The sequence below is a fragment of the Urocitellus parryii genome, chromosome 12 (genome assembly GCF_045843805.1).
Source record: "Urocitellus parryii isolate mUroPar1 chromosome 12, mUroPar1.hap1, whole genome shotgun sequence".
Lineage (NCBI taxonomy): Eukaryota > Metazoa > Chordata > Mammalia > Rodentia > Sciuridae > Urocitellus > Urocitellus parryii.
This window is the reverse complement of record NC_135542.1, coordinates 46,332,566-46,355,271: the sequence shown is the minus strand read 5'-3', so window position 1 is coordinate 46,355,271 and position 22,706 is coordinate 46,332,566. Positions and strand designations below refer to the sequence as shown.

The following is a 22,706-nucleotide window of genomic DNA, read 5'->3' as shown; positions in this document are numbered from 1 at the left end:
GGTCCACCATGCCCTTGGGACTGAGCTTGGAGAGTAGGCAACAGGTATTTATGGGTGTCCCTTTCTTAGTGCCAGTAGAATGTAGCAGTGCAGGAACCCACATAGACTCTTTGGCAGAATCCATTCTTCTCTCTCTCTCTCTCTCTCTCTCTCTCTCTCTCTCTCTCTCTCTCTCACACACACACACACACACACACACACACACACCCACACACACACACACACACACCTGCAGGGGGTCTTGCTGCTAAGGCCAATGCTGGGTCCGGTTGTCTTTCTCCACTTGCTTTCTGCAACTATTGAGGTTTTGAGTATCATACAAATCAACTCCACTATTATTTGAGCTAACATCCTCAAAGCTCTGAGCTAGGGTCAGTGAATCCTGGCTCCAAATCTGGCTTTGTTCTCTAAACAGCAAGACCCTCACCTTGTTCTTGGTTTCAATTTCCTCAGCTGTAGAAAGGAGAAACTTGGGGGTCCTGGCACAATCTTGGCATAGTGGGTGACAAATGCTTGTTGATTACAAGATACCCTACCCTGAGCTCACTTTGGTACTCAGGAAATAGGGGTGGGTTGGCATCCCTTTCTGTACTCTGTAGAAGCAGGCCGCTTAGCTTCTTTCAGGCTGAATTTCCTTATCTGTAAAATTTAAAGTTTGTGTGGTTAGGGATAACAGGCTGCCACAGAAGAGGCTCAGTAGCCTTGTTCCCCACCCCCAGGCTGTTCTGAGAGCCAGGGGAGACTGGCTGAGAAAGAAGCATGTTCCATGCACTGGAAACCTTTGGAGCAGACTACAGATGGGCGGTGGATGCTGCTGGAACCAGTCCACCAGCTGTGTGTGGAGCAAGACTTAATCTCTCCCACCTGTGTTTCTTGAGCCATACCTTGAGAGAAATCAACCATTCATTCATCCACCCATCCCTCCATTCATTCCTTCTTATTACCAGGTACTCCATGTGTTGTGAATTCATCAATGCACAGGACAAATTCATGGAAGTTTAGGGTGGCAAGGAGACTGAGAGCAGCACACCAATGTAGAAGATCCTGTCAAGTGGTTCCAAGTAACTTGATGGGAAACCAGGGCCGGGGAGGTTTTTGATCAACAGAGAGCAGCACACTGGAGCTGTGCCCAGAGAGGAGGGAGACACAGATTTGGGCCACACCTTGCTTCCTTTTCTCCTGCTTAAGTAATGATACCAGCCCTTTGTTATGTGCCCATTGTTTTATATACCTCCTGTTATTTCATTGTCACAGCTGCTGTATCCTGTGTGGTAGGCATTCTCATTTCCATCTTATAGAGAAAGAGTCACCAAGAAGCTCAACACCTTGTCCACAGTCATCTGGTGAGTGGTAGAGCCTGGAGTCTGCCCAACCCTGGACTTTCTTTGTTTTGATGGGAAAGGATTGTGAAGAGCTTTGGTCTGCTGACCATTTCCCTCAAGCTCCGTGGAGCGAGTGTTCCTGCCTTCCATGTCTGGCTCTCTGGAAGATTCTTAGAGAAAGGAACTCTCTGGTTCAGGTAAGATTATGAAAGTATCCCCAAGGGACTCCTTTCTGCCACTGCTGTCAGCTGGGAGCTCATGACACCTGCCATGGAAAACAGTCTGTTTTTGTTTTTTGTTGTTGTTGTTGTTGTTGTTTCCTTGGTGCTAAGCACTCTAGGAAGGGAAAATCCTCATTTTCTGGGTTGTCCCAGCAGTTGCTGGAGAGGAGTTAATGTGGCCCAAAGGCAGATGGCAGGTGCAGAGTTCATAGAAGATGGGGAGCCAACGGGGACTGAAAGTTCTGTTGATCTTCATCTGCCTTAGGCAGCCCCAACCACAGACCCCAGCCTCCAGTGGTCTCCTTCAGAGAGGAGAGGTGAGATTGGCTCTAGAACAGACCAGGGAAAGCAGCCTGGTTGGCGTGTGGTTTCTTAACTGAGGTGCAGAGAGCGGGTCCTACCCTCTGGTCCCATGTCCTTCCCTCGGAGCACTTCACTGCTCATCCTTTCTCTGCAGGAGCTGTTGGTTTGCTTTGAACACCAAGTCCCTGGTTCAGTGTGAATCCCAGGATGGGAAAGAATCTTTTGGGTTGTTTAGATCAACTTTCCACGAAGTGTCTGAATCATAACAAATATCCACGAAGGCTGTTTTGCACTATCATAAGACTAGCACTGAATGTGAGGCCGTTCTTAGGCTGCACCTGCAAGAGTCACATCTCTCAGAGGCATCTTTGCTCTGGAGAGTTACACAGCATCGGAGGCGCCCTGAACAGGGGCTATGCACACACCTTTAAGTCCTGAGTAAAGAGGTCCAGGACTGCTATTGCATGCTGCAACGCAAGTGGACCCTACCTCCACTGGGATCAGAAAAGTGCAGCTCTGGGAGTGGGCGTCACCCCAGGGGGTTGAATTACACCCACCTGTTTGTTGTAATCCTACCCTTTTGCCCTTTTTGGATAGAATGTTCCCTGGATTAGCTCCTCCATTAATAAAACCTGGGTTCAAGGCATGTTCCCTATCTTTCTTGTCTGCCTTGCCTCCTTTGTGGGAGCTGGGTCAGAAGGGCCATCACAGAACCCCCCCCCCAAAAAAAAAAAGGTATTTCTCTGTGTGTGTGTCATTATTTTGTGCCAGCCCAGTTCACCTAGTGTGACCCTGACTGGTTAGTCATATGTCTCGACAGTTGATGCCACTTGGGAGGTTAGTCTTGGATCCTGCCGGTTAGAGCCCCATCCGCTGTGACCTTTGGGTATGGGAGCAGCCTGAGCTGCAGCCTGCTCTGCCTTGCACAGGGTGTCCTGCCTCACCCATTCACCTGGCACTTATGTATGGTGACAAGAAAGGCAGAGGTCCCTCAGAGTTGACCTATTCTGCAGCTCACATTGTCTACATGAAGATGCTTAGTCCTGATGAAGAAAAGTGACCAACAGCCTGTCATCTGACATCACAACCATCTAGGATCAGAGTCCCTGCTGTGAGCTGGGCCTTTGCTTTCTTGCTCCCCAGAGGGTTTCTGTGCAGGGTTTCCCACAGATGAGGCATGACGAGGGTCAGCCTCTGCCCTGTCCACTCTTGGGGGTGCTTGTGCCCTTGCAGCCATGCAATAACTTGGAACATAAAAATTGATGCTCTGGAAAGTCAAGAGATCTTAATTCAAACTCTGTCCAAGGCATGTCCCTCACCCTTCCTGGCTTTAGACCCCATGTGGACAGTGAGGCTAACAATCAGATGTTCACTGAGAACCTGCCAGTGAAAGGTAGAGAGAGTGTGAGGATGGGACCAGGAATGTGTCCTCTGTCTGGACCCATCATAGCCTCTGAACTTTCTGACTCAGCTGGAGAGAGGGTTGCAGGGGAGGACCCAGGGCCCTGGGATAGGTCTCCTGGGAGGGTAAGAGAGGGAAAATGGTAACAATCACCCACAGAGGCATCTTCCTGCCTTCTCTGCATCTGGAGATGCTGGCCTCCCCTTAGTGCTGAGATGAGAGTGTCCTCAGTCCTGAGATAAGCTGTAAACATCTCCCCCAGAAAGACCTGCGGCAACAGAGATAAGATTCCAGCAGCCTGGGCCTCAGCTCCTAGGGCCGGGCTTCCGAAAGATCCAAGAATTTCTCATGCTCAACTCATAGCTACTACTGCTCAGGTTACCCCCAGCAACAGCTCTGGCATCCACACCGGGGTCAGTGTAGCCCTGGCCCCAGGCCACTGGGCGTGGCCTGCCCTGTCCCCCAGGCCACTGGGTATGGGAAGGGGGTAAAGGGGACGGAGGGCAACAGAGAAAAGAGAAGGGTAGATTCTTTCCCATGAGCCTTTCACGGGACATCTCAGAGCCTTTGGTTTAGGGACAAATGGCAGCAGGCTGGCAGACACTGCCACCTGCTGGTCACAGATCATAACAGCATCACTGTGTGGCCGAACCCCCTGCCTCTGAGATTACTAAAACCCTGATCTTGGATTGGTTTCTACCAGTGCCTCCCACTCTGGACTCTGCAGTGACCAAGCCTACCTGGTGCTGCAAGGCATCCTGGGAAGTGAGGTAACCACATGTCTGTGTCGAAGTCAGGAAAAAGACTACTGCATGGGGTCATGGTGAAGTCTGGGCTTCTGCACCACCTTGCTGTGCACTAGCTTGTGATCTTGATGGAGCTAATTAACCTGTGGCTCCCATCTTCACATCTGTGAGTGAGAACAGGAATGCCTGCTTATTGAGTGTGCCAAATAATACAGGAAATTCAGTCTCTAAACATGTAATAGCTCACTTAATGGTGACTTTTATTGTTATCTGGGTAAATCCTGGTTTAATCATTAGAAGACTAGTTAATAATCTGCCCATCTGGTCTCCTCTGATGGCCACTGTCTTTATGGCATCTCCCCTCTGTGGACTTGCCCATCATGAATACCAATATTTTCAATAGTCTGGAGTTGTGTTTTCATTAGAGTCTCTTGGAGACCTTTATGGACACACATGATTTTTTTAAAATTTAAGAATAAAAGCAGAGTATGCAATACTTTGGAATGTCCAGTCCATTGACATTGGTCAGGGAAAGATATCAGGGTTTCTATTCTAGATGCACAATGATTAAGGGGACAACCTATCTTCAGCCTGGGGAAATAGGGTCTGACAGGCCAAGGCCAGGAGCACGGTTGGAGGGACCAGAAGATCCAGGATAAGACCTCACAACCAACTGGGACCAAAAGGTCTCTTGGGTTCTGCAACAGAGTATGAAGAGGAGCATCACAGGGCTTATTGGATCTAGTTGAGTTGGGCGGGCAGTCTCAAGTCTTTGGGCCCACATGGCAAAGTCATCCATACAGTTTGCCTATAGAAGGTGGTCTCTGAGGCTGCCTTGCAGAGGATGGGGGTGCTGACTTGTGACTTCACCCCAGGACATGACAATTCTGGCAATTTCCTAGTCAGCAGACCCAACACTGAGGGTTCTGTCCTCCCAGACTCCATTACTGTCTAGGATAAAGAGTTATAGGCCTCTAATCCAAATGTCTCTCTTGATGGCCATGGACACAAATCTGGAAATTAATAAAACCCCTGGGAAATAGAATCAAAACCCAAGAAGTTCTCAGTAAACTGCACTCTAAAAGAACTATGAGGTAGCACTTTGTTTACCTCTTAAGCTGGCAAAACTGAAAAAGAAAAGACCTACTTATTGATGAGCGGATGGGAAGATGGGCACTTCTCTATACCAGGAGCATAAATTCATAGACACGTGCAGCAGTTTGACAGCATCAATGTTTGAGAAAAGGAAATCCTTCGACCTGGAAATTTCACTTATAGAAATTTAATTCAATTTGTAGATCTACTTGAGTAAGTCAAGAATTTTAAATATATGAGGATTTTCAAAAACTGGGGGTAATAGCAAAAATGGGAAATGACCAAAATGGCATTTAATACACTAAGGACAAAATAAACTATGATACAAGCTCACAGTGGATGACTGTTTCCTGCTGTAAGATTGATTTAAATTTTCATGCCTGGTGGTGAGGAAAGATACCCTGATGCAGGATGCCCAACACACCCCGGGCAGAATAGAAGGTGGGGAAGAGACAGATTCTCAGTCATCCGCACCAAAGGTAAGCCACTCTAAGGGGCTTGTCTGTCCACCGGTCACTGTGTCTGTTGTGCGTCAATGTCCTCAGGAATCCCTCTCTTCCTTGTTCTTTGACTCATGTTTTACATGGTAAGACAATAAATGCTTCTTGGAGGTCTTCATTTTCAGGATAAAATTAAGACTAAACTCATTCTTCCCAACACAAATGAAACAGAAATGACAGATTCTAGAAAAGAATAGAAAATCCAGAAGCACATAAAAATGGTTGAAAGAATTTAGAATAAAATACTGGTGACAACATCATGAAGGAAAAGAACAAATTGTTCAATAAAAGTTAGTGATGAATGATGCTGTGTACTTGATGAACTATTTAGGGAAAACATTTACCCTTATGACTTTAAGCAAAACTTAATTTCTAGTGAATCAAATGACCCCAGAAAATGAAACTATGATGAGCAGATTTGAAGGAAATATGTGAATATTTATTGAGACTGGGTAAGGAATACTTAGTTCTAAGTATAATTTCATTATCAAAACTACCAAGGGTAATGTCCACACTCGGAAGACTTGGACTCTTCAGAGATGTCAGTGTGATCAAAGATGAAAATGCCTGGGGAACAGAATTAAAATAAAGAGGACTAAAGGGACATGATAATGAAGTAAAAAGCAGAACTTCCAATTAAATTTTTGATTAGGGGTGAAAAGGGAGGGGATGGAGTTACAAATAAAAGACACTGTTGGGACAGCTGGGGAAAGTGCAGTATTAGTGAGCATTAGATAGTCAGAGTGTATCCATGTCACCTTTCAGAGTATGGGCATTTTTGTTGATTATGCAGGCAGATGCTCTTTTCCCAAGGAGGTACATGCTGAAGTGTTCAGAACAAAGTGTCATGTCTACAACTAACTCTTCAATGTTTCAGGAAAAAAAAAATGCAGAAACTGGATGGGTGGGGGTAAAGCAGACAGGGCAGGACAGTGCAGGGTGTGTGTGGTATGCAACCCAGCTCCTGGCTCCAGGGAAGAGCTGCTCCAGGACCAAAGTGCTGATGCCCCCACCTCCAGGGACTTAGGGCCTGCAGTTCTACTCAGTCCTCCAAAAGCAGAGGTTAGCTGTCTAACCCCAGGCAGGCCCTCCTAGAGTAGCCCATGTGGTGACTGGTGATGTGAGGGCTGAGAGGCTGACCCTTGTTCCATTTCAGACCCAGCTAGAAGGGTCACCCCAGCCCAAGAGCTGCCCCTGTGGTGGGCTGCTGCCTCTGCTGTGATTGTTCTGTCCAGTGCTGCTTTGTCCCCAACCCCCAGGGGCTGCCTAACCTACTTCCTGTGGCCACTCTCAGCAGAGACCCCACCTGTGAGATACAAATGATGTCTCCTGGTAACTCTTTAGGCTTTCTGTGAGTTTGGAACCTTTTCAAGATAAAAACTGAAGGGAGGGAAAAGACAAATGAAATAGCATCTATCCCAAAAGGTTAGTACCTTTCATAGGTAAAGCATTCTTACAAATCAACAAGAAAAAGGCAAATGGGCGATTTTTTTTTTTAATATACAAAGGAAATCAGGAGAATCACAAAGAAAAAATACAAGACCACCAAACAGGTGGAAACATGTTCAGCCTCACTTGTGAAGATATAAATGACCTTGTAAAACAACAGATCGTTTTTCACTGACCACCTTTCACAGGATTCTAGAAATGAACCCGGGCTGCTGAAGCATGGGGGGAAGTATGTGGAAACAGCCGAGCAGCTTCCACGGCCGCCGAACTACAGGGCTGAGGGCTCTGCCCACGCATGATTCCTGAGAAGCCCTGAGTCTGTGCTGATCCCTGCTGACTTTGTCACTTCCGGGGACTGTGGGGCTCTGGGCATGCTGCACCCCACACTGGACACCATTTCCTTCTTTATGTCACAGCAGGTCATTGCAGGCCTGAGGTGCCAGCCAGCCCTCTGGGGGAGAGAGCACTACAGAGCAGAGTAGGAATTGAGATCCTCAGTCTTCCCGCCGCTGGTGTCTGTCTTCCCGCCACACCCCTCTTCCTGAGCTCTGCAGTTAGCAGCAGTCAACCCCAAATTTAGGACTTTACTATGCAAAGAAATGAAGCTCTGTGTCCCGAGTCTCTTGTCTCCCCCTCCCCAGACCCTGTGCTACTCCACATTAACGATGTGCAAAGACTGACAAAAGGGGCTTCCAAACGGCACTTGTACCCCAAGCCTTCCTCCCAGCATCTCAGAGGTCACCCTGCTCCTCTCTGCACACAGGTACAGCCTTCTCCTCGTGTACATGTTGTTTAAGGACTACGTAAATCCATCATGGTATCCGAACCCATAAAATTATGGTCTGGGAGGTAATTGAACATGGAAAGACATTCTCAGGTTAATAAATTTAAAAAGAAGTTATATATAAATAGCATATCCACTAAGATTCATTATTCTTTAAAAGGAGATATATCATACGTACAGGCAGAGAAAAACTGTCAGGATGGAAGTAACGACAGAATGTTAACGGCCATTGAGAGAGGTGATCTATCTCTCTAACTAGTTTCTAGATTTTCGACCGTGAGCATGTAGTCTTCCTCTATCATTTCAAAGCCTCTGTTTATCTCCTGGGCTCCGAGTGCAGCTTGTGGAAGTGGGTGCCTGGCTCCCGTGTTCCCCTCTCCTTTCCAGTCTCCTCCTGACCCACAGGGACTCCAACCTCCTCCAGGCCAGAGGAGACTCTTCTCTCTGATAAAGGTTCTTAGCTTAACCAGCCTTTAGTTAGGACCCAGAACCACCTCCTATGCCCATCTGTGTACTTCTTTGTAAAACCCAACGTGTGTGTTAGGTTTTTGTCACTATGACCAAAATACCTGACAAGAACAACGTAGAGGAGACAAGAGTTTATTTGGGCTCACAATTTCAGAGTTTCGTTCCATGGTCTGCTGATTCCATGGCTCTGGAGCCGATCTGAGGCGGAACATCATGGTGGAGGGCCCTGGCAGAGGGAAGCTGCCCTCCTCTACAGCAGTCCTTTCAAATTATTAATCCACCAATGGATAGTCCACCGATTAGGTCACAGCTCTCATGATCTAGTCATTTCACCCTGAACATTCCTGCATTAGCACAGGAGATTGGTGGGGTGGGAGGTGGGGGAGCACCTACCGTCCAAACCATAACACCCGGTTTTAACAAGATCCCTGTTAAGAGAGTTTAGCAAGAACCTCCACTTTCCACATCTGACCAGGTTCCTGCTAAGTCATGTCTCGTCACCCAACTGGTCTTCAGCAAGAATCCTGTCAATTTGGTTTAATCGGGATCCCCTGAACTTCTGATGTTTCTTGGTATTTTCCATCCACTGCTCCCACCCTGTTACTGGGCTATAACTCCTCCCCCATGCTGTATGAGGAGTGGAGTTCAGTTCTGTATTATGGTCCCCGTCTCTCATGCAATAGTCCAGAATAAAGTCTGTCTGACCACTCTAACTACGACCCCACTGCATTTCCTTTGGTACCTTCTTACCTTCCTTGATGGACGGAGCATTTGCCGTTGCTAATCACGCCCCGGTCCGCCTCCTGAAACATGCTTTTCCCTTTGTTCTGTGAGCCCATTAAATTTTTGCATAGCACAGAAGGCCCTTCCATCACAGGCTTCTGATGGCCTCTGCCACTTGCTCTCCCAGTGACCCCCTGTAGGCCTCCTCCCCAGCTCCCCAAAATGTTCTGTCTCTCTCAAGACACCTGGTTTTGCACCACTGCCTAGAACACACTTTATCTCTTCTCTTCCTCCTCCTCAATCATCCCTACCCCACAGGAAGCAGTTTTTATGCCAGGCGTTATAAAAGTACTTCACAACGGTATCAACAAGGAATCCACTACAGGAAATCCCGCTTAGAGTGTTTAGATACTCATGTAAGAAGTCTAGAGAAAGAGTCCAGGTCTGATATGCTAGTTCATATGCCATCAGGTCCTAGGCTCTTCTGTCCTCAATGTGTAAACTCCAAACTCATGTTTGTGCCTCATGCTCCCAAGATGGCTGCTTTGTATCCAGCATTAATCCTCTTTCCAGGGAGAAGAGAGGGAAGGGACAAAGAGTTTTCTCCTAGCAAGATAAACCTTCCACAGGGACTTGTACGTACATACCGGAGATGTATCAGATGGCGTTTTCTAATCACAAAGGGAACGTGAGTGTTTTACCTTTCCAGCATCTACGGCTATAAAAGCAAGAGGAAGGAGGCCAACTATAGGTAGCTTTTGCATAGCTGATCGACACTGCCTGCCACGTACTTCACCTCATTTCAATCGCATTGGATCTCACTTAATTTGCAGCAATGATATGAATTAAAAGTTTCTGTTGTACCCGTATCTTTAAGGAGAAAACCAAGGTTCAAAGAGAGAACACCCACTTTTCATGACTGGCATTTAACACTACCTCCTGCTGGAAGAATTCCACGTGGACTCCAAACCTAGGTTACTATGTGCCCTCCATCTCCATAGGGCACCCACAGTCCCCTGGGTCTGCTTCTCTGTTGAAATCTCCAACTGTCCCTGAGTCATCTAAGAGCGCCCCTAGACAAGCCTCTAACTCTTTCTGCAGCCCCCAGGCCTGGCATGAGTAACGGCTGAGTGACAGGCAAGGTGGTGGCACTGGTCCGTGTGGAGGTGCTTAGATCCCTAGAACCTCTCAAGCATCACATTAGGGAACAGAAATAAATCAGCAGATTCCAAGAAGACCCACCACACGAGAAACAAGGACAATGTCAGTGCTTGGCATGGCCAGAGTTCAGATCACCACTGCTGTGGTTATCTCTACTGACCACACGGACTCTGAGGCCAGTGACTTCCCCTGGTGGAGACAAGCGGGGAGCGTTCCTCCCAGGGCAGTGGGAAAGAGAGGAAGAGGAAATCTTTTGCAATGTGGTTTGTGTTATCACAACTGCAGCCATGGAAGGGCCTCCTCGAGTCAAGCAGGAAGCAGAAAATATCAGATTTAGAGCCCACATTCCATGCATTGTAGACAATTATGGACTGGAGCCACTCAGGGACAGGCAGGACCCACGGAGGCAGAAAATGGGATTGCTATCAGGGCTGGGGTCACTTTCATGGGAAGACTTGTATTCTTGGCAGGCACCAGTGTGCGTAGGCCCCCATCCTGCACACTTGGCAAACCCAGACCAGACCAGGGGTGAGTCCCTTCCTTTATTCACAAGGCATTGATGATGGACATGCTACCAGCTGCACATCCATGGGGAGTCCCCTCCTTTGCAGCCTCTACCTCTGCTTTCCTAGACCCTTCTGAACTGTCTCTTTATGGATTCTCACTAAGTGGGCTCATCCCAACCCCAGACTCCTTTCTACCCAGGACCCCCACATCAGAACCTCCAGCCCTGCTCTGCCTCCTGAGGCCTATACCCATAAACTCAATCACTTCCACATTGCCAGACCCTCAAACACCACTTGTCCAAAACAGACTCATCATCTACCATAATTATGTTCCTTGGGCAAGTGCCCTGCCCAGAGAATGACACCACTGTCCAGCCATTCCCAGGAAGCAAACCATAGTGCATCTCTACTCCTCTGGCTCCTATCCATTTAATTTTCCGGTCTTGACCAACTCCATCTTCTAGGTTTCTCCAGAACCTGTCCCCTCTTCTCCTGAGCAGCCCTCACCCTAGCTCATGCCATCACTATCTTCAGTCTGGATTGTTCTATAGCTCTTCTTATCTTCTCACCTTGAGCATAACATGCTCCAAGTCACCGCCCTTAGCTTAGCTGGCCAGACTACTCCTATGTCTGCAACCCTCAGATGGCTTTGTGTTGGCCTCGGGATCCATGCAGAGCCTCAAACCTGGTGCACCAGGCTCTCCGGGCCCCAGCCTCTTCTTGCCGCCTCTGCTCATTCCCTAACACATTCTTTCTTATCTCTAGGACTTTGTAGATAACGCTACACAAGCCCTGCCATTTTTATTTCTTCTTGGATTTTGCTCCTTTAGAAAGCCTTTTCTGATCCTTTTCCTTCCCAAGGAAAGAAGGCAAAGAAGCCCTGTGAAGCCAGAAAATGTGTCTTATTCACTGCAGATTCTCAGTCCCCAGCACATCATGAGTCTTGGGTAAACATGCAGTGGTGATTGCTGCACTGTGGGCACCACACCCAGATTCCCAGAATGCTAAGCCCAGGCTGTTTTCTACCAAGCCCCAAGCTCCCTTCCTCTAAAAAAGGGTGTGTCGTTTTAAATAAGACACGGAGACAATTGGCTGCCACGAACCTACCTTACAGACAGGCCAATGAGCAGACAGCAGGCTGTGGCTCCCCAGCCTCTAGCCTCTCCCCTGCAGCCTCATGGGTCCCCCTCAGAACTCTCATTTACTTGGCCATCCTTCTCTCCATTATTGCTATCTTGTCTGTTAACAAATCTGGAAAAAAAAAAAAAACAGTAAGGCATATGAAACCTTATTCAAAAGACACACCGGGAAAAGTCATTTTTTTCAAAATTTTTTACTGTGGGATTTCTTCACTAAAGTACAGGTAACAATGATGTTGAGGATGATGGTAGTGGTTTGTCAGCGAGGTCAAGGACACCCAGTGTTGCATTCTGGGATGGCTAAACCCCAGCTTCTGTGGCTTTTGTACCTACAACAGGATAAGGGCCACGGTTTGCACCCGTCCGCTGACCCTGCTTCCAGAATTAGCCATTCTCTTCCTGGGCCACTTTGGCAGGTAACAGGACTTCTGCTTCTCAGGAGAGGTGAATCTACCCCGAGCATGTCTGTTCCCTTCTGCAGGCCACCTAAGCCACCTTCTGAGGAAAACTGTTCCTGGGACCCCATTGCCCTGGCCCCCAGCCATCAGAGGCAGGCCAGGGGTTCCCCAGGCTCTGCTAACCCCCAGACAGTGGCTCTCTGAAGCTCCTCAGTGCGACAGAGTGCCTGCGGGTACCGAGTGTGAGCCAGCAGTAGGAGGAAGAGCGCCTCCAGGACAGGGCGGGAAAGGGAAGAGGCAGCAGCAGGCCTGTGACACACCGTGGTGTTGGCTCTGCAGTCCCCAGTCTCCCCAGCGGGACGTCCAGCCCAGTAGATTTCTGTTGACTGGTTCAATGAATACCTAACACCAGGAGGGAAAGAGAGGGGCCAGCAGTAGAAACAGCAGTCCTGTCTCTACAGGGGCTAAGCATTAGCGCCACACAATGCACCGATCAAATGTCACCACGCCCGGGCCTGGGATAAGTGTTTCTAGGTGGTAGCAGGACCCGGGAGTCAGAGTCGCAGGGTAGATCGCTGCGGGGCCCCGGGCCACGGAGGCTCCACCAAACTCGGCCACAGCCGCCAGGGGGCAGCGGAGAGGCGACGCGGCGCCGGGAGCGCGGAGCGGGGACGCAGCGACGTCGGCGCCGCCGGATCGCGTGATCGCGCGCCCGCCCGCCCGCCCGCAGCCGCCGCAGTCATGCAGTCCCCGGCGGTGCTCGTCACCTCCAGGTGAGCCGGACTCGGTCCCGCGCCTCCCGCAGAGCCCAGCCGGGTGCGCGGGGCGGAGGGGCAGGCGCAGGCCGCCACCGCGGCGCCCCGGGAGGTTCCTGCAGGCCCAGCCGCCCCACTTGAGAGGTGGCGTGCCATCGAGTGTCTCCTTTTTGCCGATGAGGAAACTGAGGCACCCAGAGGGTAAAGAATTCACCCAAGACTCAGAGGAAGGCCGGCGCCCGGCCGGTCCGTGCAGGCTCCCCAGAGGAGCCACTGCTCCCCTTTTCTTCCCACTTGGGTTCTTTTCTTTGGGGCCTGAAGATCGAGTTCCCCACCTTTCTGGCGCTCACTGCTGGCCAGGTTGGGCTTGGACACCGGGCCCTACTGGACAGACCCGCACCAGGTGGCAGGTGCTGGGACAGCTAGTGCCGGTTGCCATGGAACGCTCTAACCCGGTGGAAGAGACTAGGGGCAGCTGCCAAGGAGGGAGCTCAGGGTGAATTTGCAACAGAGGCCTCTAATGAGTCCACCCTGGGTCAGACCTAGAGGACCCGCCAGGATAGATCCTGGAAAGACTGGGAGGAACGTGGTTTTACTCTTTCCCCCTTTTAAAGAGCAGCAGTGATGCACTTGGGGTATTTTCATATATGCTACACCTGTGCTGTAACACAAAATCTTGGGCTAAGAGAGCAGTTCGTCATGTACATGAATGTGTGGCCCAATCCAAACGTTAACATTCCAGCTGTAACCCAAGCTACCCGTGACTTCAAGTCTAAAAAGAATAGAATTCTTTCTGTGAGCCTTGGGGTTGGAACCCGTTGGTCTCTGCTTGGTAGTGAGGCTGCAGGTTGCATCTAGGTTGGCAGAAGAGGTTGCCCTATTGCCTAGAAAGTCGTCTCTTTCTGAGTCTCAGTTTCCTTTTCTGTAAATTGGAGAAACAGGTAAGAGCACATCAGCAGATTCCTTGAGTTGCACTGTGTAGACTTATAGAGTGTGACTTTGGGGCTGGGTACTTGGGAAGGGAGCTTTCCTCACTGCCTACCCTCCACTCCCCACACACGTGGTGTGTTAACAGGCATGAGGTGCTGCTAATGGAGAATCCTGCTCATTCCCTCCTTCCAGCAGGTACCGGCAGGCCCAAAGAACTTGCCTGCAGAATATGTCCAAATGCCTTAGTCCAGCAATGAAGGTGGCCTTTCCCTTGGGGGCAGCTCATGTTCCCAGCCCAGCTTCCCCCCACCACCCATCTCCACGTGCATCCTTGCATTAATTCAGCCAGTAGGTGCTGGGGGCCTGTCCTGTGTCAGGGACCTGTCCAGATTCTAGGATACGGTGGTGAACAGAACAAGGTCCTGCCCATGGTTCTTTAGTGGGGGCAGGTGAGCCACAGGCAGATACAGAATATGGCAGCGATGAGACGTGCCTGGGAAGGGAAATAAAATGATGGGGTAGACTGCGATAGGAATGAATGCTGTTTTATTTGGTGTGGTCAAAGGCCATCTTTCTGATAGACACAGCTGGGTAGGTCTCAGCTAGGCTCTCGGAGTGAAAGAGCTATGGGAAAGAAATCTTGACAAAGTGGGTACTCAGGCAGAGAGGATGGAGGAGCCAGTCTTGTGAGGCCAGTGTGGCTGGAGTGCAGGGAGCAGGGGAAAATGTCAGGTGATGTGATGAAGAGGTGGGTGGAAAGGCCAGGGACTTCACTCTGAGCTTGATAGGATGCCAGTGTGAGCTGACCTGGTTCACAGGGATCCCATGGCTGCTGTGCTGATGTGGTCTGCATCTGAGCAGAGCCTTCAGTGGGCAGCTGCAGAACAGTATTAGCATCCGCTGCAGTTTCCCCAAGAATGCATGGAGAGCAGGTGCTGGGTTGGTCCAGCATGTTGGGGTGGAGACGAGTAGATTCTGGATGTGTTGAGGAGATTGTTTCAGGTTTGCTGATGATTCAGTGTGTGGTGTGAGGACAAGAATGAGGAGGCAAGACCAGCTGCAAACCTTTTGTCCTCAGATGCCGAGAGAATGAGGTTGCTGTTTACTGGATGGGAAGACCTCAGGGGCAGGTTTAGGGGTAGAGGGAATCAGCACTTGCCTGGCAGGTTAATTTTGAGGAGCTTGTTGACAGTCAAGTGAAGATGTCAGGAAGGTGGTTGGAAAGAGGATGGCCTTGAAAGGAGAGTTTGGATTGTAGAAAGGAATTGGGTGTCATTGCTCTGAATGGTATTTAAAGCCTTCAACCTAGTCACATCGCCTTGGGAGGGTACCTTGGGAAGAAGGAGGTCTAAGGAGGGCACTGTGGAACCATCCAGTTGAAGTGAGAACTCACCTTCAAATATAACAGCACTGAGGTCACAAGTGATGTGGGTAAGGGCAGTTCAGATGGACATCATGAGGACAACATTTCTGTTGGAATTGGTTCAAGGTAAACAGGAGAGGGAATATAAGTCACTCTCTTGAGTTTGGCTGGAAAGGGGAGAGAGAGCTGGAGGGAGAATAAATGGGGTCAGAGGACAACTTTTGTTATAGGGGAAGCAAGAGTATGGCTGCCTGCCAAGCAGATGATCCCATAAGGAGAGAGCATTGTGGTGCAGAAAACAGGGCCAAGTGCAGAAGCCGCATTCCTGAGTAGGTGTGTGCCAGGTCCACGGCCCGTGGAGAGGCCTGTCTTAGGAGGAGCTGCCAGTTTGGCCATTGCCTCAAGAGGGAGCAGGCCCAGTGGTGGGTCTTCTGATTGCTTCATTTCCTCAGTGTAGTAGGAAACAGCGTCATCAGGGGATAGTGGGTGTTGGGGGTTTGCTCAGAAGGAGGATTTAGGCGTAATGTCTTGCTATTCAAGGGCTGGTCCCTGGAGCAGCAGCACAGAGCAGCATTAGCATCAGCTGGAGTTCACCCCAGGGGCTTGGACTCAGAATTGGCATGTTAAGATCATCACCAGGGGCCTTACAGGCATATTCCAATTTGAGCAGCTTGGTCTAGGATGCAGGGGTGCACATTATGTCTGTGGGCCATGTCCTGCCCACCACTTGCTTTTGTGACTTAGGGTTCTATGAGAACACATTCTCTTTGTGAAGGTGTGGTCAATAGCTACTTTCATGCTCCGAAGGCAGAGTTGAACAACTACAGCTGAGATCAAGGGGCCTAAAAAGCCTGAAATATTTCCTGCCTGGTCTATATAAAGAAAGTTTTCCTTGGGGCATAGGAATGGAGAGTGAGTGAATTAGGCCCAAGTGCATCAGGCTCTCGACAAGGGAAGATCTCCGCCCCACCCCAGGCTCCTGAGTCAGCAACCTGTACATGCCTATCTCACGAGTTCTCAGGTGATGCCGATGCTGGTCCAGGAACCACACTTTGAGAATTTACATATAAGGTGAGGTAGGATTACCAGAGCCACTGCTGCAGCTTGAAGTTAGTGGCCATGAGTTTCAAGCAGGACTAGGCAGTATGTTTGTGCCAATCACGTTGAGCTTCCAGGGCACAGGGGCAAAGGAGTCAGACAACTAGAAAACTGGAAACATGGTCTTTTTCTAGGCCAGGTCAGCCCTAGGTGAGAAGGCAGGGGAGCCGAGGCTTGGGGCGAAGGGATTCCAGCAGTGGAGTGGGAAGCTCAGCCAGTGAGGGCCAGGCATCCTGGTGCTCTCAGACCTGGGACACTTCCAGGGAGCCCAGCCCACAGGAGATTCTGGCTTTTGGGGGACTAGAGGGCAGGGAGGGGAGATGAGATTTGTCCTGAGGTCCCCTCCAGTCTTCTTTCTAGCCGTGAGACCCTCCCCTTTGTCCCTCCCATCCACCTGTGCTTCCTTTTCATCATGATCCTAAGGAAACGGTGCCTCATTTCTTCATTATGCCCCAAGAGGCTCTAATACGACTCTCAGGATTGAACCCTGGCCCTGCCTGGACCCACCGAGAGCTCACACGCCCCTCCCTTGGTTCCCATTTCCTTGTCTTGAAGATGTATTTGAGCAGTCACACTACTGTGGGGCCATGGGAGGTGGAAGTGACTTAGCACAGTTCACCTGCTGGGGGTCTCGCTGCTGTTGTCCCACTCACCTTAGCCTCCAGTCTCTGCTTGGTAGTGAGGCTGCAGGTTGCATCTAGGTTGGCAGAAGAGGTTGCCCTGTTGCCTAGAAAGTCGTCTCTTTCTGAGTCTCAGTCTCCTTTCCCTCCTGTCCTGTGACAGTAGCAGAGAGATGCCACAAGCACACATAGTCTGCTCAGCGTCAGGCAGAGGACACTGTGATTTGACCACTGGCAAAAGAAGGAGAGGGCTGATTGGTGGCCAGTTTTTCTCAGAGCATCCCTCTGCCTTCACTGCACTTTGACACCTCCCCGGAGTCAGGTCAACTGGGCCTTCAGGAGGGACTTGTGCTTATCCGTGTGCACAGCACACAAGTGTGTTCTTCATGTGTGCCCATCGATATGGTCACTGGGTATGCACACACCACAAACAGCATATCACAGTTGGTCTCCCAGTTGTTGATGGCTACCTCATGTTGGTGACAAGGCCAACATGTTTACCCTGTGGGGACGCAAGGAATCCATTTGGAACGAGTCCCAGGGGATGGATGTTTGATGGACTGGGGAGTAATTCCAGAAGTGAAGGGCAAGACCAAGCAGTTTAAGCTCCAGAAACCAGTCCAGGCCTGGAGCCACAGCTTGTATTCTGAAGGGCCTGCCTGGTGCACAGCAAGAGTGTACCTGCCAGAGGTGTTTGTGTGGGATGCGTTTGTCTACACAGGTCTGTGACACAGGTCTGCAGGATGAGGAATGTCCTCATGTCTGTTCTCCCTTTGAGAGAACCCCTCGTGGCTTCTTTGCTCCCAAACTGACCCTGGTGTCCCAATACCATTGAAAACTCTCCAAGAGCTGTAGTTTAGCTAGTACCTTCTCAGCCTCCAGTGGGAGATCCTGGCTGTCCAGCTGTGGAGGCAGGCCTGGTCAGTGCCTCACTGGCCACCTTCAGCATCACTCTCATTCCCCAGCTGGGCAGGCACGGTAGCCACCCCCCTGCCTTCTCACTGATGGAAGAGGTGTGAGTCTGTCCAGGTTCACAGACCCAGGCTCCTTCTCTGGTCTGCACAGAGCTCCAGGATGCCCTCTGTTCAAGTTCAGCACATGCTGAGTGTGTCAGATGCTTAACTCTTCATGATTTTCTGTGAGCCTAATCCTTCCCCGTTTCCTGCTAGGAACAGACGTCTATACCAGAGGCAGGACCAGGCCTGGTCCTGGGAAGCAGACTGTGTGAGGAGTTGGTATGTGGCATGGCAGGTGGCCTGGAGCAGTGACTGCAGAAGGTGGCTAGCCGAGCAGACGGGCCCCCAGGCCCCCCAGGCCCCCTGGCCATTGCCAGGTCTGCCTGCATTTCACTGGTGAAGAAGCGGCTAACTTAAACTGAACTTGGCTTGCCTTCTTTTCCTTTGGTAGGCAAGTTCAGAATGTCCACACGGGCCTTGACCTGACCGTGCCCCAGCACCAGGAGGTGCGGGGCAAGATGATGTCCGGCCATGTGGAGTACCAGATCTTGGTGGTGACTCGGCTGGCTGCATTCAAATCAGCCAAGCACAGGCCTGAGGATGTTGTCCAGTTCTTGGTAAGCAGGGGACCATAACCAGAATGTTCCAAGGGTACCTAGAGTCAAGATGGGCAGAAACACCAGGGTGCAAGTAGAATCGGGGTGTGGGCACTTCTCCATCCAATTCTTGCTCAGGAGCTAGAGTGCCAGGCTATGTCACAGGTGGGCACAAGGGTGAATCAAAAGTGCACAGTCTAGGGAGACAAACTTGCACATGTGTGGGCATCACTGTGAGGACAGAGTGGTGGGAGACATGGGGGGCTGTGAGAGTGGGGAGTGGGGTGGGGAGGGTTTCAGTCCTGCTTTGTCTGCACAGACCCAGGCTCCTTCCCTGGATGGTGTAGGAAGCGCAAGCTTGGGCCATCGTTGGGCCTAAGAAGCAGGTTTTAGATTCATCCACTTGGAGGTGAGGTTAAAAGTCTGGGAGTAGATGAAGTTGCATGGAGAACAGGAGAAGTGGACGGTGCAGAGAAAGGCTGAGGAAGAGATCCTGGGGACCGCCACAGGTCACGGAGAGTCAAGGAGAGGGAAAAGTCTGCAGTCAAAACTGAAAGACTCTGGTGGGGTCATCAGAGCTAAGGGAAGAAAGTTTCAAGAAGGGGTGAATTCACATGTTCATTTATTTATTCTTTACCCTTTGGTCTCTTATAAAAAGGGTCTGGACCTGGCAACCAGGAAAGATAGGCTACAGGATTTTAGGACAGGGTAAAATGAGCTAGAGCCCTGCAGTCCAGAGAGAAGTAACCTGCTGCAGACTTGCTCACAAGTTGGTTCTGAATCTCCTGGCAGCCAAGGAAAAAAGAGAAACAATGAATTTTATAGCTTCGAAGACCTATTTATAAAGACCAAATTCTAAGAGAAATATATGGCACAATCTTTCTTCAAGGAACATTCAGTAACATCATGAGAAGAGCCTAAAATAGCAGTGCTGTTTTTCGTGTGACTGCTGCTTAGACCCACTCTTGGTGAGAACCCAGGTAGAATGTGAACTGCTGGTTATGTCTGCATTGTTCCAAGAGTGACTCTGCTCTGCAGGGCTGTTTTCAGCTCCTGGTAATCACGCTTTATTCAGGATGGGGTTCAACACACCCATATCTTCAGGGACAAAAGCAGAAAGAGAGAACATTTTGAGATTGTGTTGCTGGACAGGAGGGAGCAGCTGCACTGTGGGAACCCTTGAGAGGCACCAGGTCATTGTGCTCTGTCCTGTGCTGCGGGCCCACCTCACATGCAGGGCGTATGTGAAGATGTCTGTAACAATTCCACATGCCACACCAGTGCTACTTTGTCCTCACCAGTGATGCTCATACCCCGTGTGGTCCCAGAGCACACTGGCAGGTACTTCTCAGACATTTTTAAGTACCTTCAGAAGCAAAGCAGAACTCCTTTCCTCCCTGTGGGATGATCTGGAGTGGGGTGTAGCCCAAAATTGCATGCCCCAAACCTGAAATCTCTCTGGAGCTACATGATTTAGATAAAAGAATTAATGAGCATTCAGCATCTACTCCCTAAAAAGACACATTTTTTTAAAAAGTATAGATATGTTTAATTGCTAACCATGAAGTAAAACCAGCCTTCAGGACTGGTAGGATGTTCAAGGCTTGGCAAACCCCTGTGTGTAAGCATGGTGCAGGCATGTGCACAGGTTTGGGGGCCGTGGGCTCTGTTACCGTCTGCCCAGTGATGGCCTGTGCACGGGGTGCATCACGTACATGAGTTCTCGTCTCAGCTCCCTCTGCTCTCAGTTCCTCTCCCTTGTTTTCCTTTTGTGGTTGGGGCAGGTCACTGATGGCTGTGGGCCTTTGATGGTCTGGGAGCTCAGCCTTAGAACTCCCATCCTCTCATGCTCTCTAGATTGGTGGGTCCGTGGCCCAGGCCACATGGAGGAGTTAGGCCAGCAGGGGGCGCTCAGCCCCCACTGCTGCCTGCTCTGCCTTCTTGGCTGGAGTCACCAGTCCTCCAAACAATGTGGGTCAGGGCCAGTGTTACCAGTCACTCTTTGAGAGGATCCCCCTGCCTTTCCTGAAGGGCTATTCTCAGGAAAGCTCTAGAACCAGATTTTTGTACTAATAGCTGCTGACACCTATCCCAGGTGACTCCCCACTTGGGAGGTTCTGAAACCCCCAGCCATCTGTGGTATTTAGAATCTTGAAACTGGGGTGCTGAGTGACCCAGACATATCCAGTGCAGGGGACCACCAGACCTCCTGAGCCCAAGTGAATGGGATTGTCCCTGTCCCTTGCTTGCCAGCGTGTTCCAGAGAGTGCTAAGGGGACAGGCCAAGGCTAGGGGTACACGTGTTAGTCACCCGTGCCTTTGCCCTCCACACTGCTACAGGCTCATCAGGGAGACAGCCCCAGCCTCTGGGAAGCACTGAGGAATCCAGCAATGTGGGGGCTGTTGGTAGAGGCTGTGGCATAGGAACGGTGACTTTTCTTGTAGCCCACACTTGACTGTACAGACTACAACAATGGCACCACACCCTCTATGCTGCAGCCGTTCACCCGTATGAGACCTGAGCCAGCTGGAATATTCCATGTGGAGCAAACACACAGCAAGAGCTTGATAATTGAATGAGTAGATGATTAAGCTGCCTGGGAGTAATAGGGAGAGGCTGAGGAGGAAGAAGAGGTGGTCAACCTGGAGCCCTGCAGGACGCTGAGCACCACCCTCAGGGACTCAGATGGCACTTGGGACCACCTTCAGCAAGAGCTTCACTCAGGTCCTGGCAAGCTGAGAGGTCCTGATGGCGGTGGCGAGAACCTGTTTCAGCAGTGCCTGGTTCCATTGTGGCTTAGGATTGCCCTGCTGGAAGGGAAGGCTGCTGCTGACGTACAAGAGACAGCCAACAAGAGATCTGTGCTGAGAAAAGGTGACTCATGGTGTTTCTGGAAGATTACCGGACAGTCTTCCAGCTGCTGAGATCACCAGCTAATGCAACAGAAAGCCCAGGATGAGGCGGAGGCAGTGGTCTCTTGCAGGCCGGGGAAGGGTCCCTGTATCCATTGTCTTTACCTAGACCTGCAGCAGTACCTGGAATCCCACCATGGCTGCAGCTTTCCTTTGGGCCTTTAGGATTTTCTTAAGGGACCAGAGCCTGAGGTGGGGAAGCTGTGGGAGAGCAACAGGCAGGCCTGCCCCAGGCGTACTCAGGCGCACTCCTTTTGGGACTCTGGTTTGGGGGCAAGAAGACCTCTCCCCTCCTGCTCTTCACTCATGAAACTTCATGCTCCTCTCATTCCAGGTCTCCAAAAAGTACAGCGAAATTGAGGAGTTTTACCAGAAACTGAGCAGTCGTTATCCAGAGGCTAACCTGCCACCACTGCCCAGAAAGGTGCTATTTGTTGGGGAATCTGACATCCGGGAAAGGACAGCCATGTTCAATGACATTCTGCGCTGCGTCTCAAAGGATGCCGAGCTGGCAGGCAGCCCAGAGCTGCTAGAGTTCTTAGGTACCTACGGCTCTGTCCAACATTCCTGAAGTCCCCCCGGCCCAGAACCTGGCCTTGCTGCCTGGGCGGAGCAGGAACCAGTCCCCAGCTGCCCTCCCCAGCCTGGAAGCTTTGACCAGGCTGTTGAGGCGGCTAGACCTCACTGACATCTTGAGCTGAATGGTGAACGAGAGAGCCAGCTCTTGAGGGACTGACCGCCAGGGTGCCGGGTGGGCTCACACTGTGTGTTCTCCCTAGTGCGCTCCCCAAGGCTTCCTGGCCAGCTCCTCCCTGAACACCCCTATACATACACCCTCCACCTCCTGCCAGCCAGGCCTAGGGACTGTGACATAGAGGGTAAACTGTGCTTCCACAGCTAGGCTGGTGAGCAGGACCCTTGGGACACTACCTCTCTGCCTCTGCCCCCACAGAGTGGCTTGTGACCCAGCACCCCTGCCGTCAGCAAGGAGACCTTGAGCACTGTCAGTCTGTGCCCCAGCCCTTCGCTCTCCTTTTAGTTTTCTTATCTGCAAGGTGGGGAGGTGACCAGCTGACAAGTGGTCATGTGTTGAGTGGGCTAACACATACAGCACTTAGAACAGAGCCTACCGACCACACAGGAAGTGGTGGCTAAGATGACACCCCACCCCAGCACACCCTGTCAGCTCCCACCCCATGGCCTGAAGGCAGGAATTGTTCCCTGAGCCCTGAGGACAGGGCAGGCCCACTGGGAGGGC

At 50.7% G+C, this 22,706-nt stretch overlaps 1 protein-coding gene across 1 annotated transcript in view; it reads left to right on the top strand.

The window, feature by feature from the left end:
- The first annotated feature begins 12,932 nt into the window (after positions 1-12,932).
- Hs1bp3 (HCLS1 binding protein 3) overlaps positions 12,933-22,706 on the top strand; it is a 36,946-nt gene continuing 27,172 nt past the window's right edge. The window contains exons 1-3 of the mRNA XM_026401417.2: positions 12,933-12,990; positions 18,391-18,556; positions 21,783-21,990. Coding sequence (XP_026257202.2) covers positions 12,959-12,990; positions 18,391-18,556; positions 21,783-21,990 — 406 coding nt within the window. The 5' untranslated portion in view covers positions 12,933-12,958. The remainder of the gene's footprint in view (positions 12,991-18,390; positions 18,557-21,782; positions 21,991-22,706) is intronic.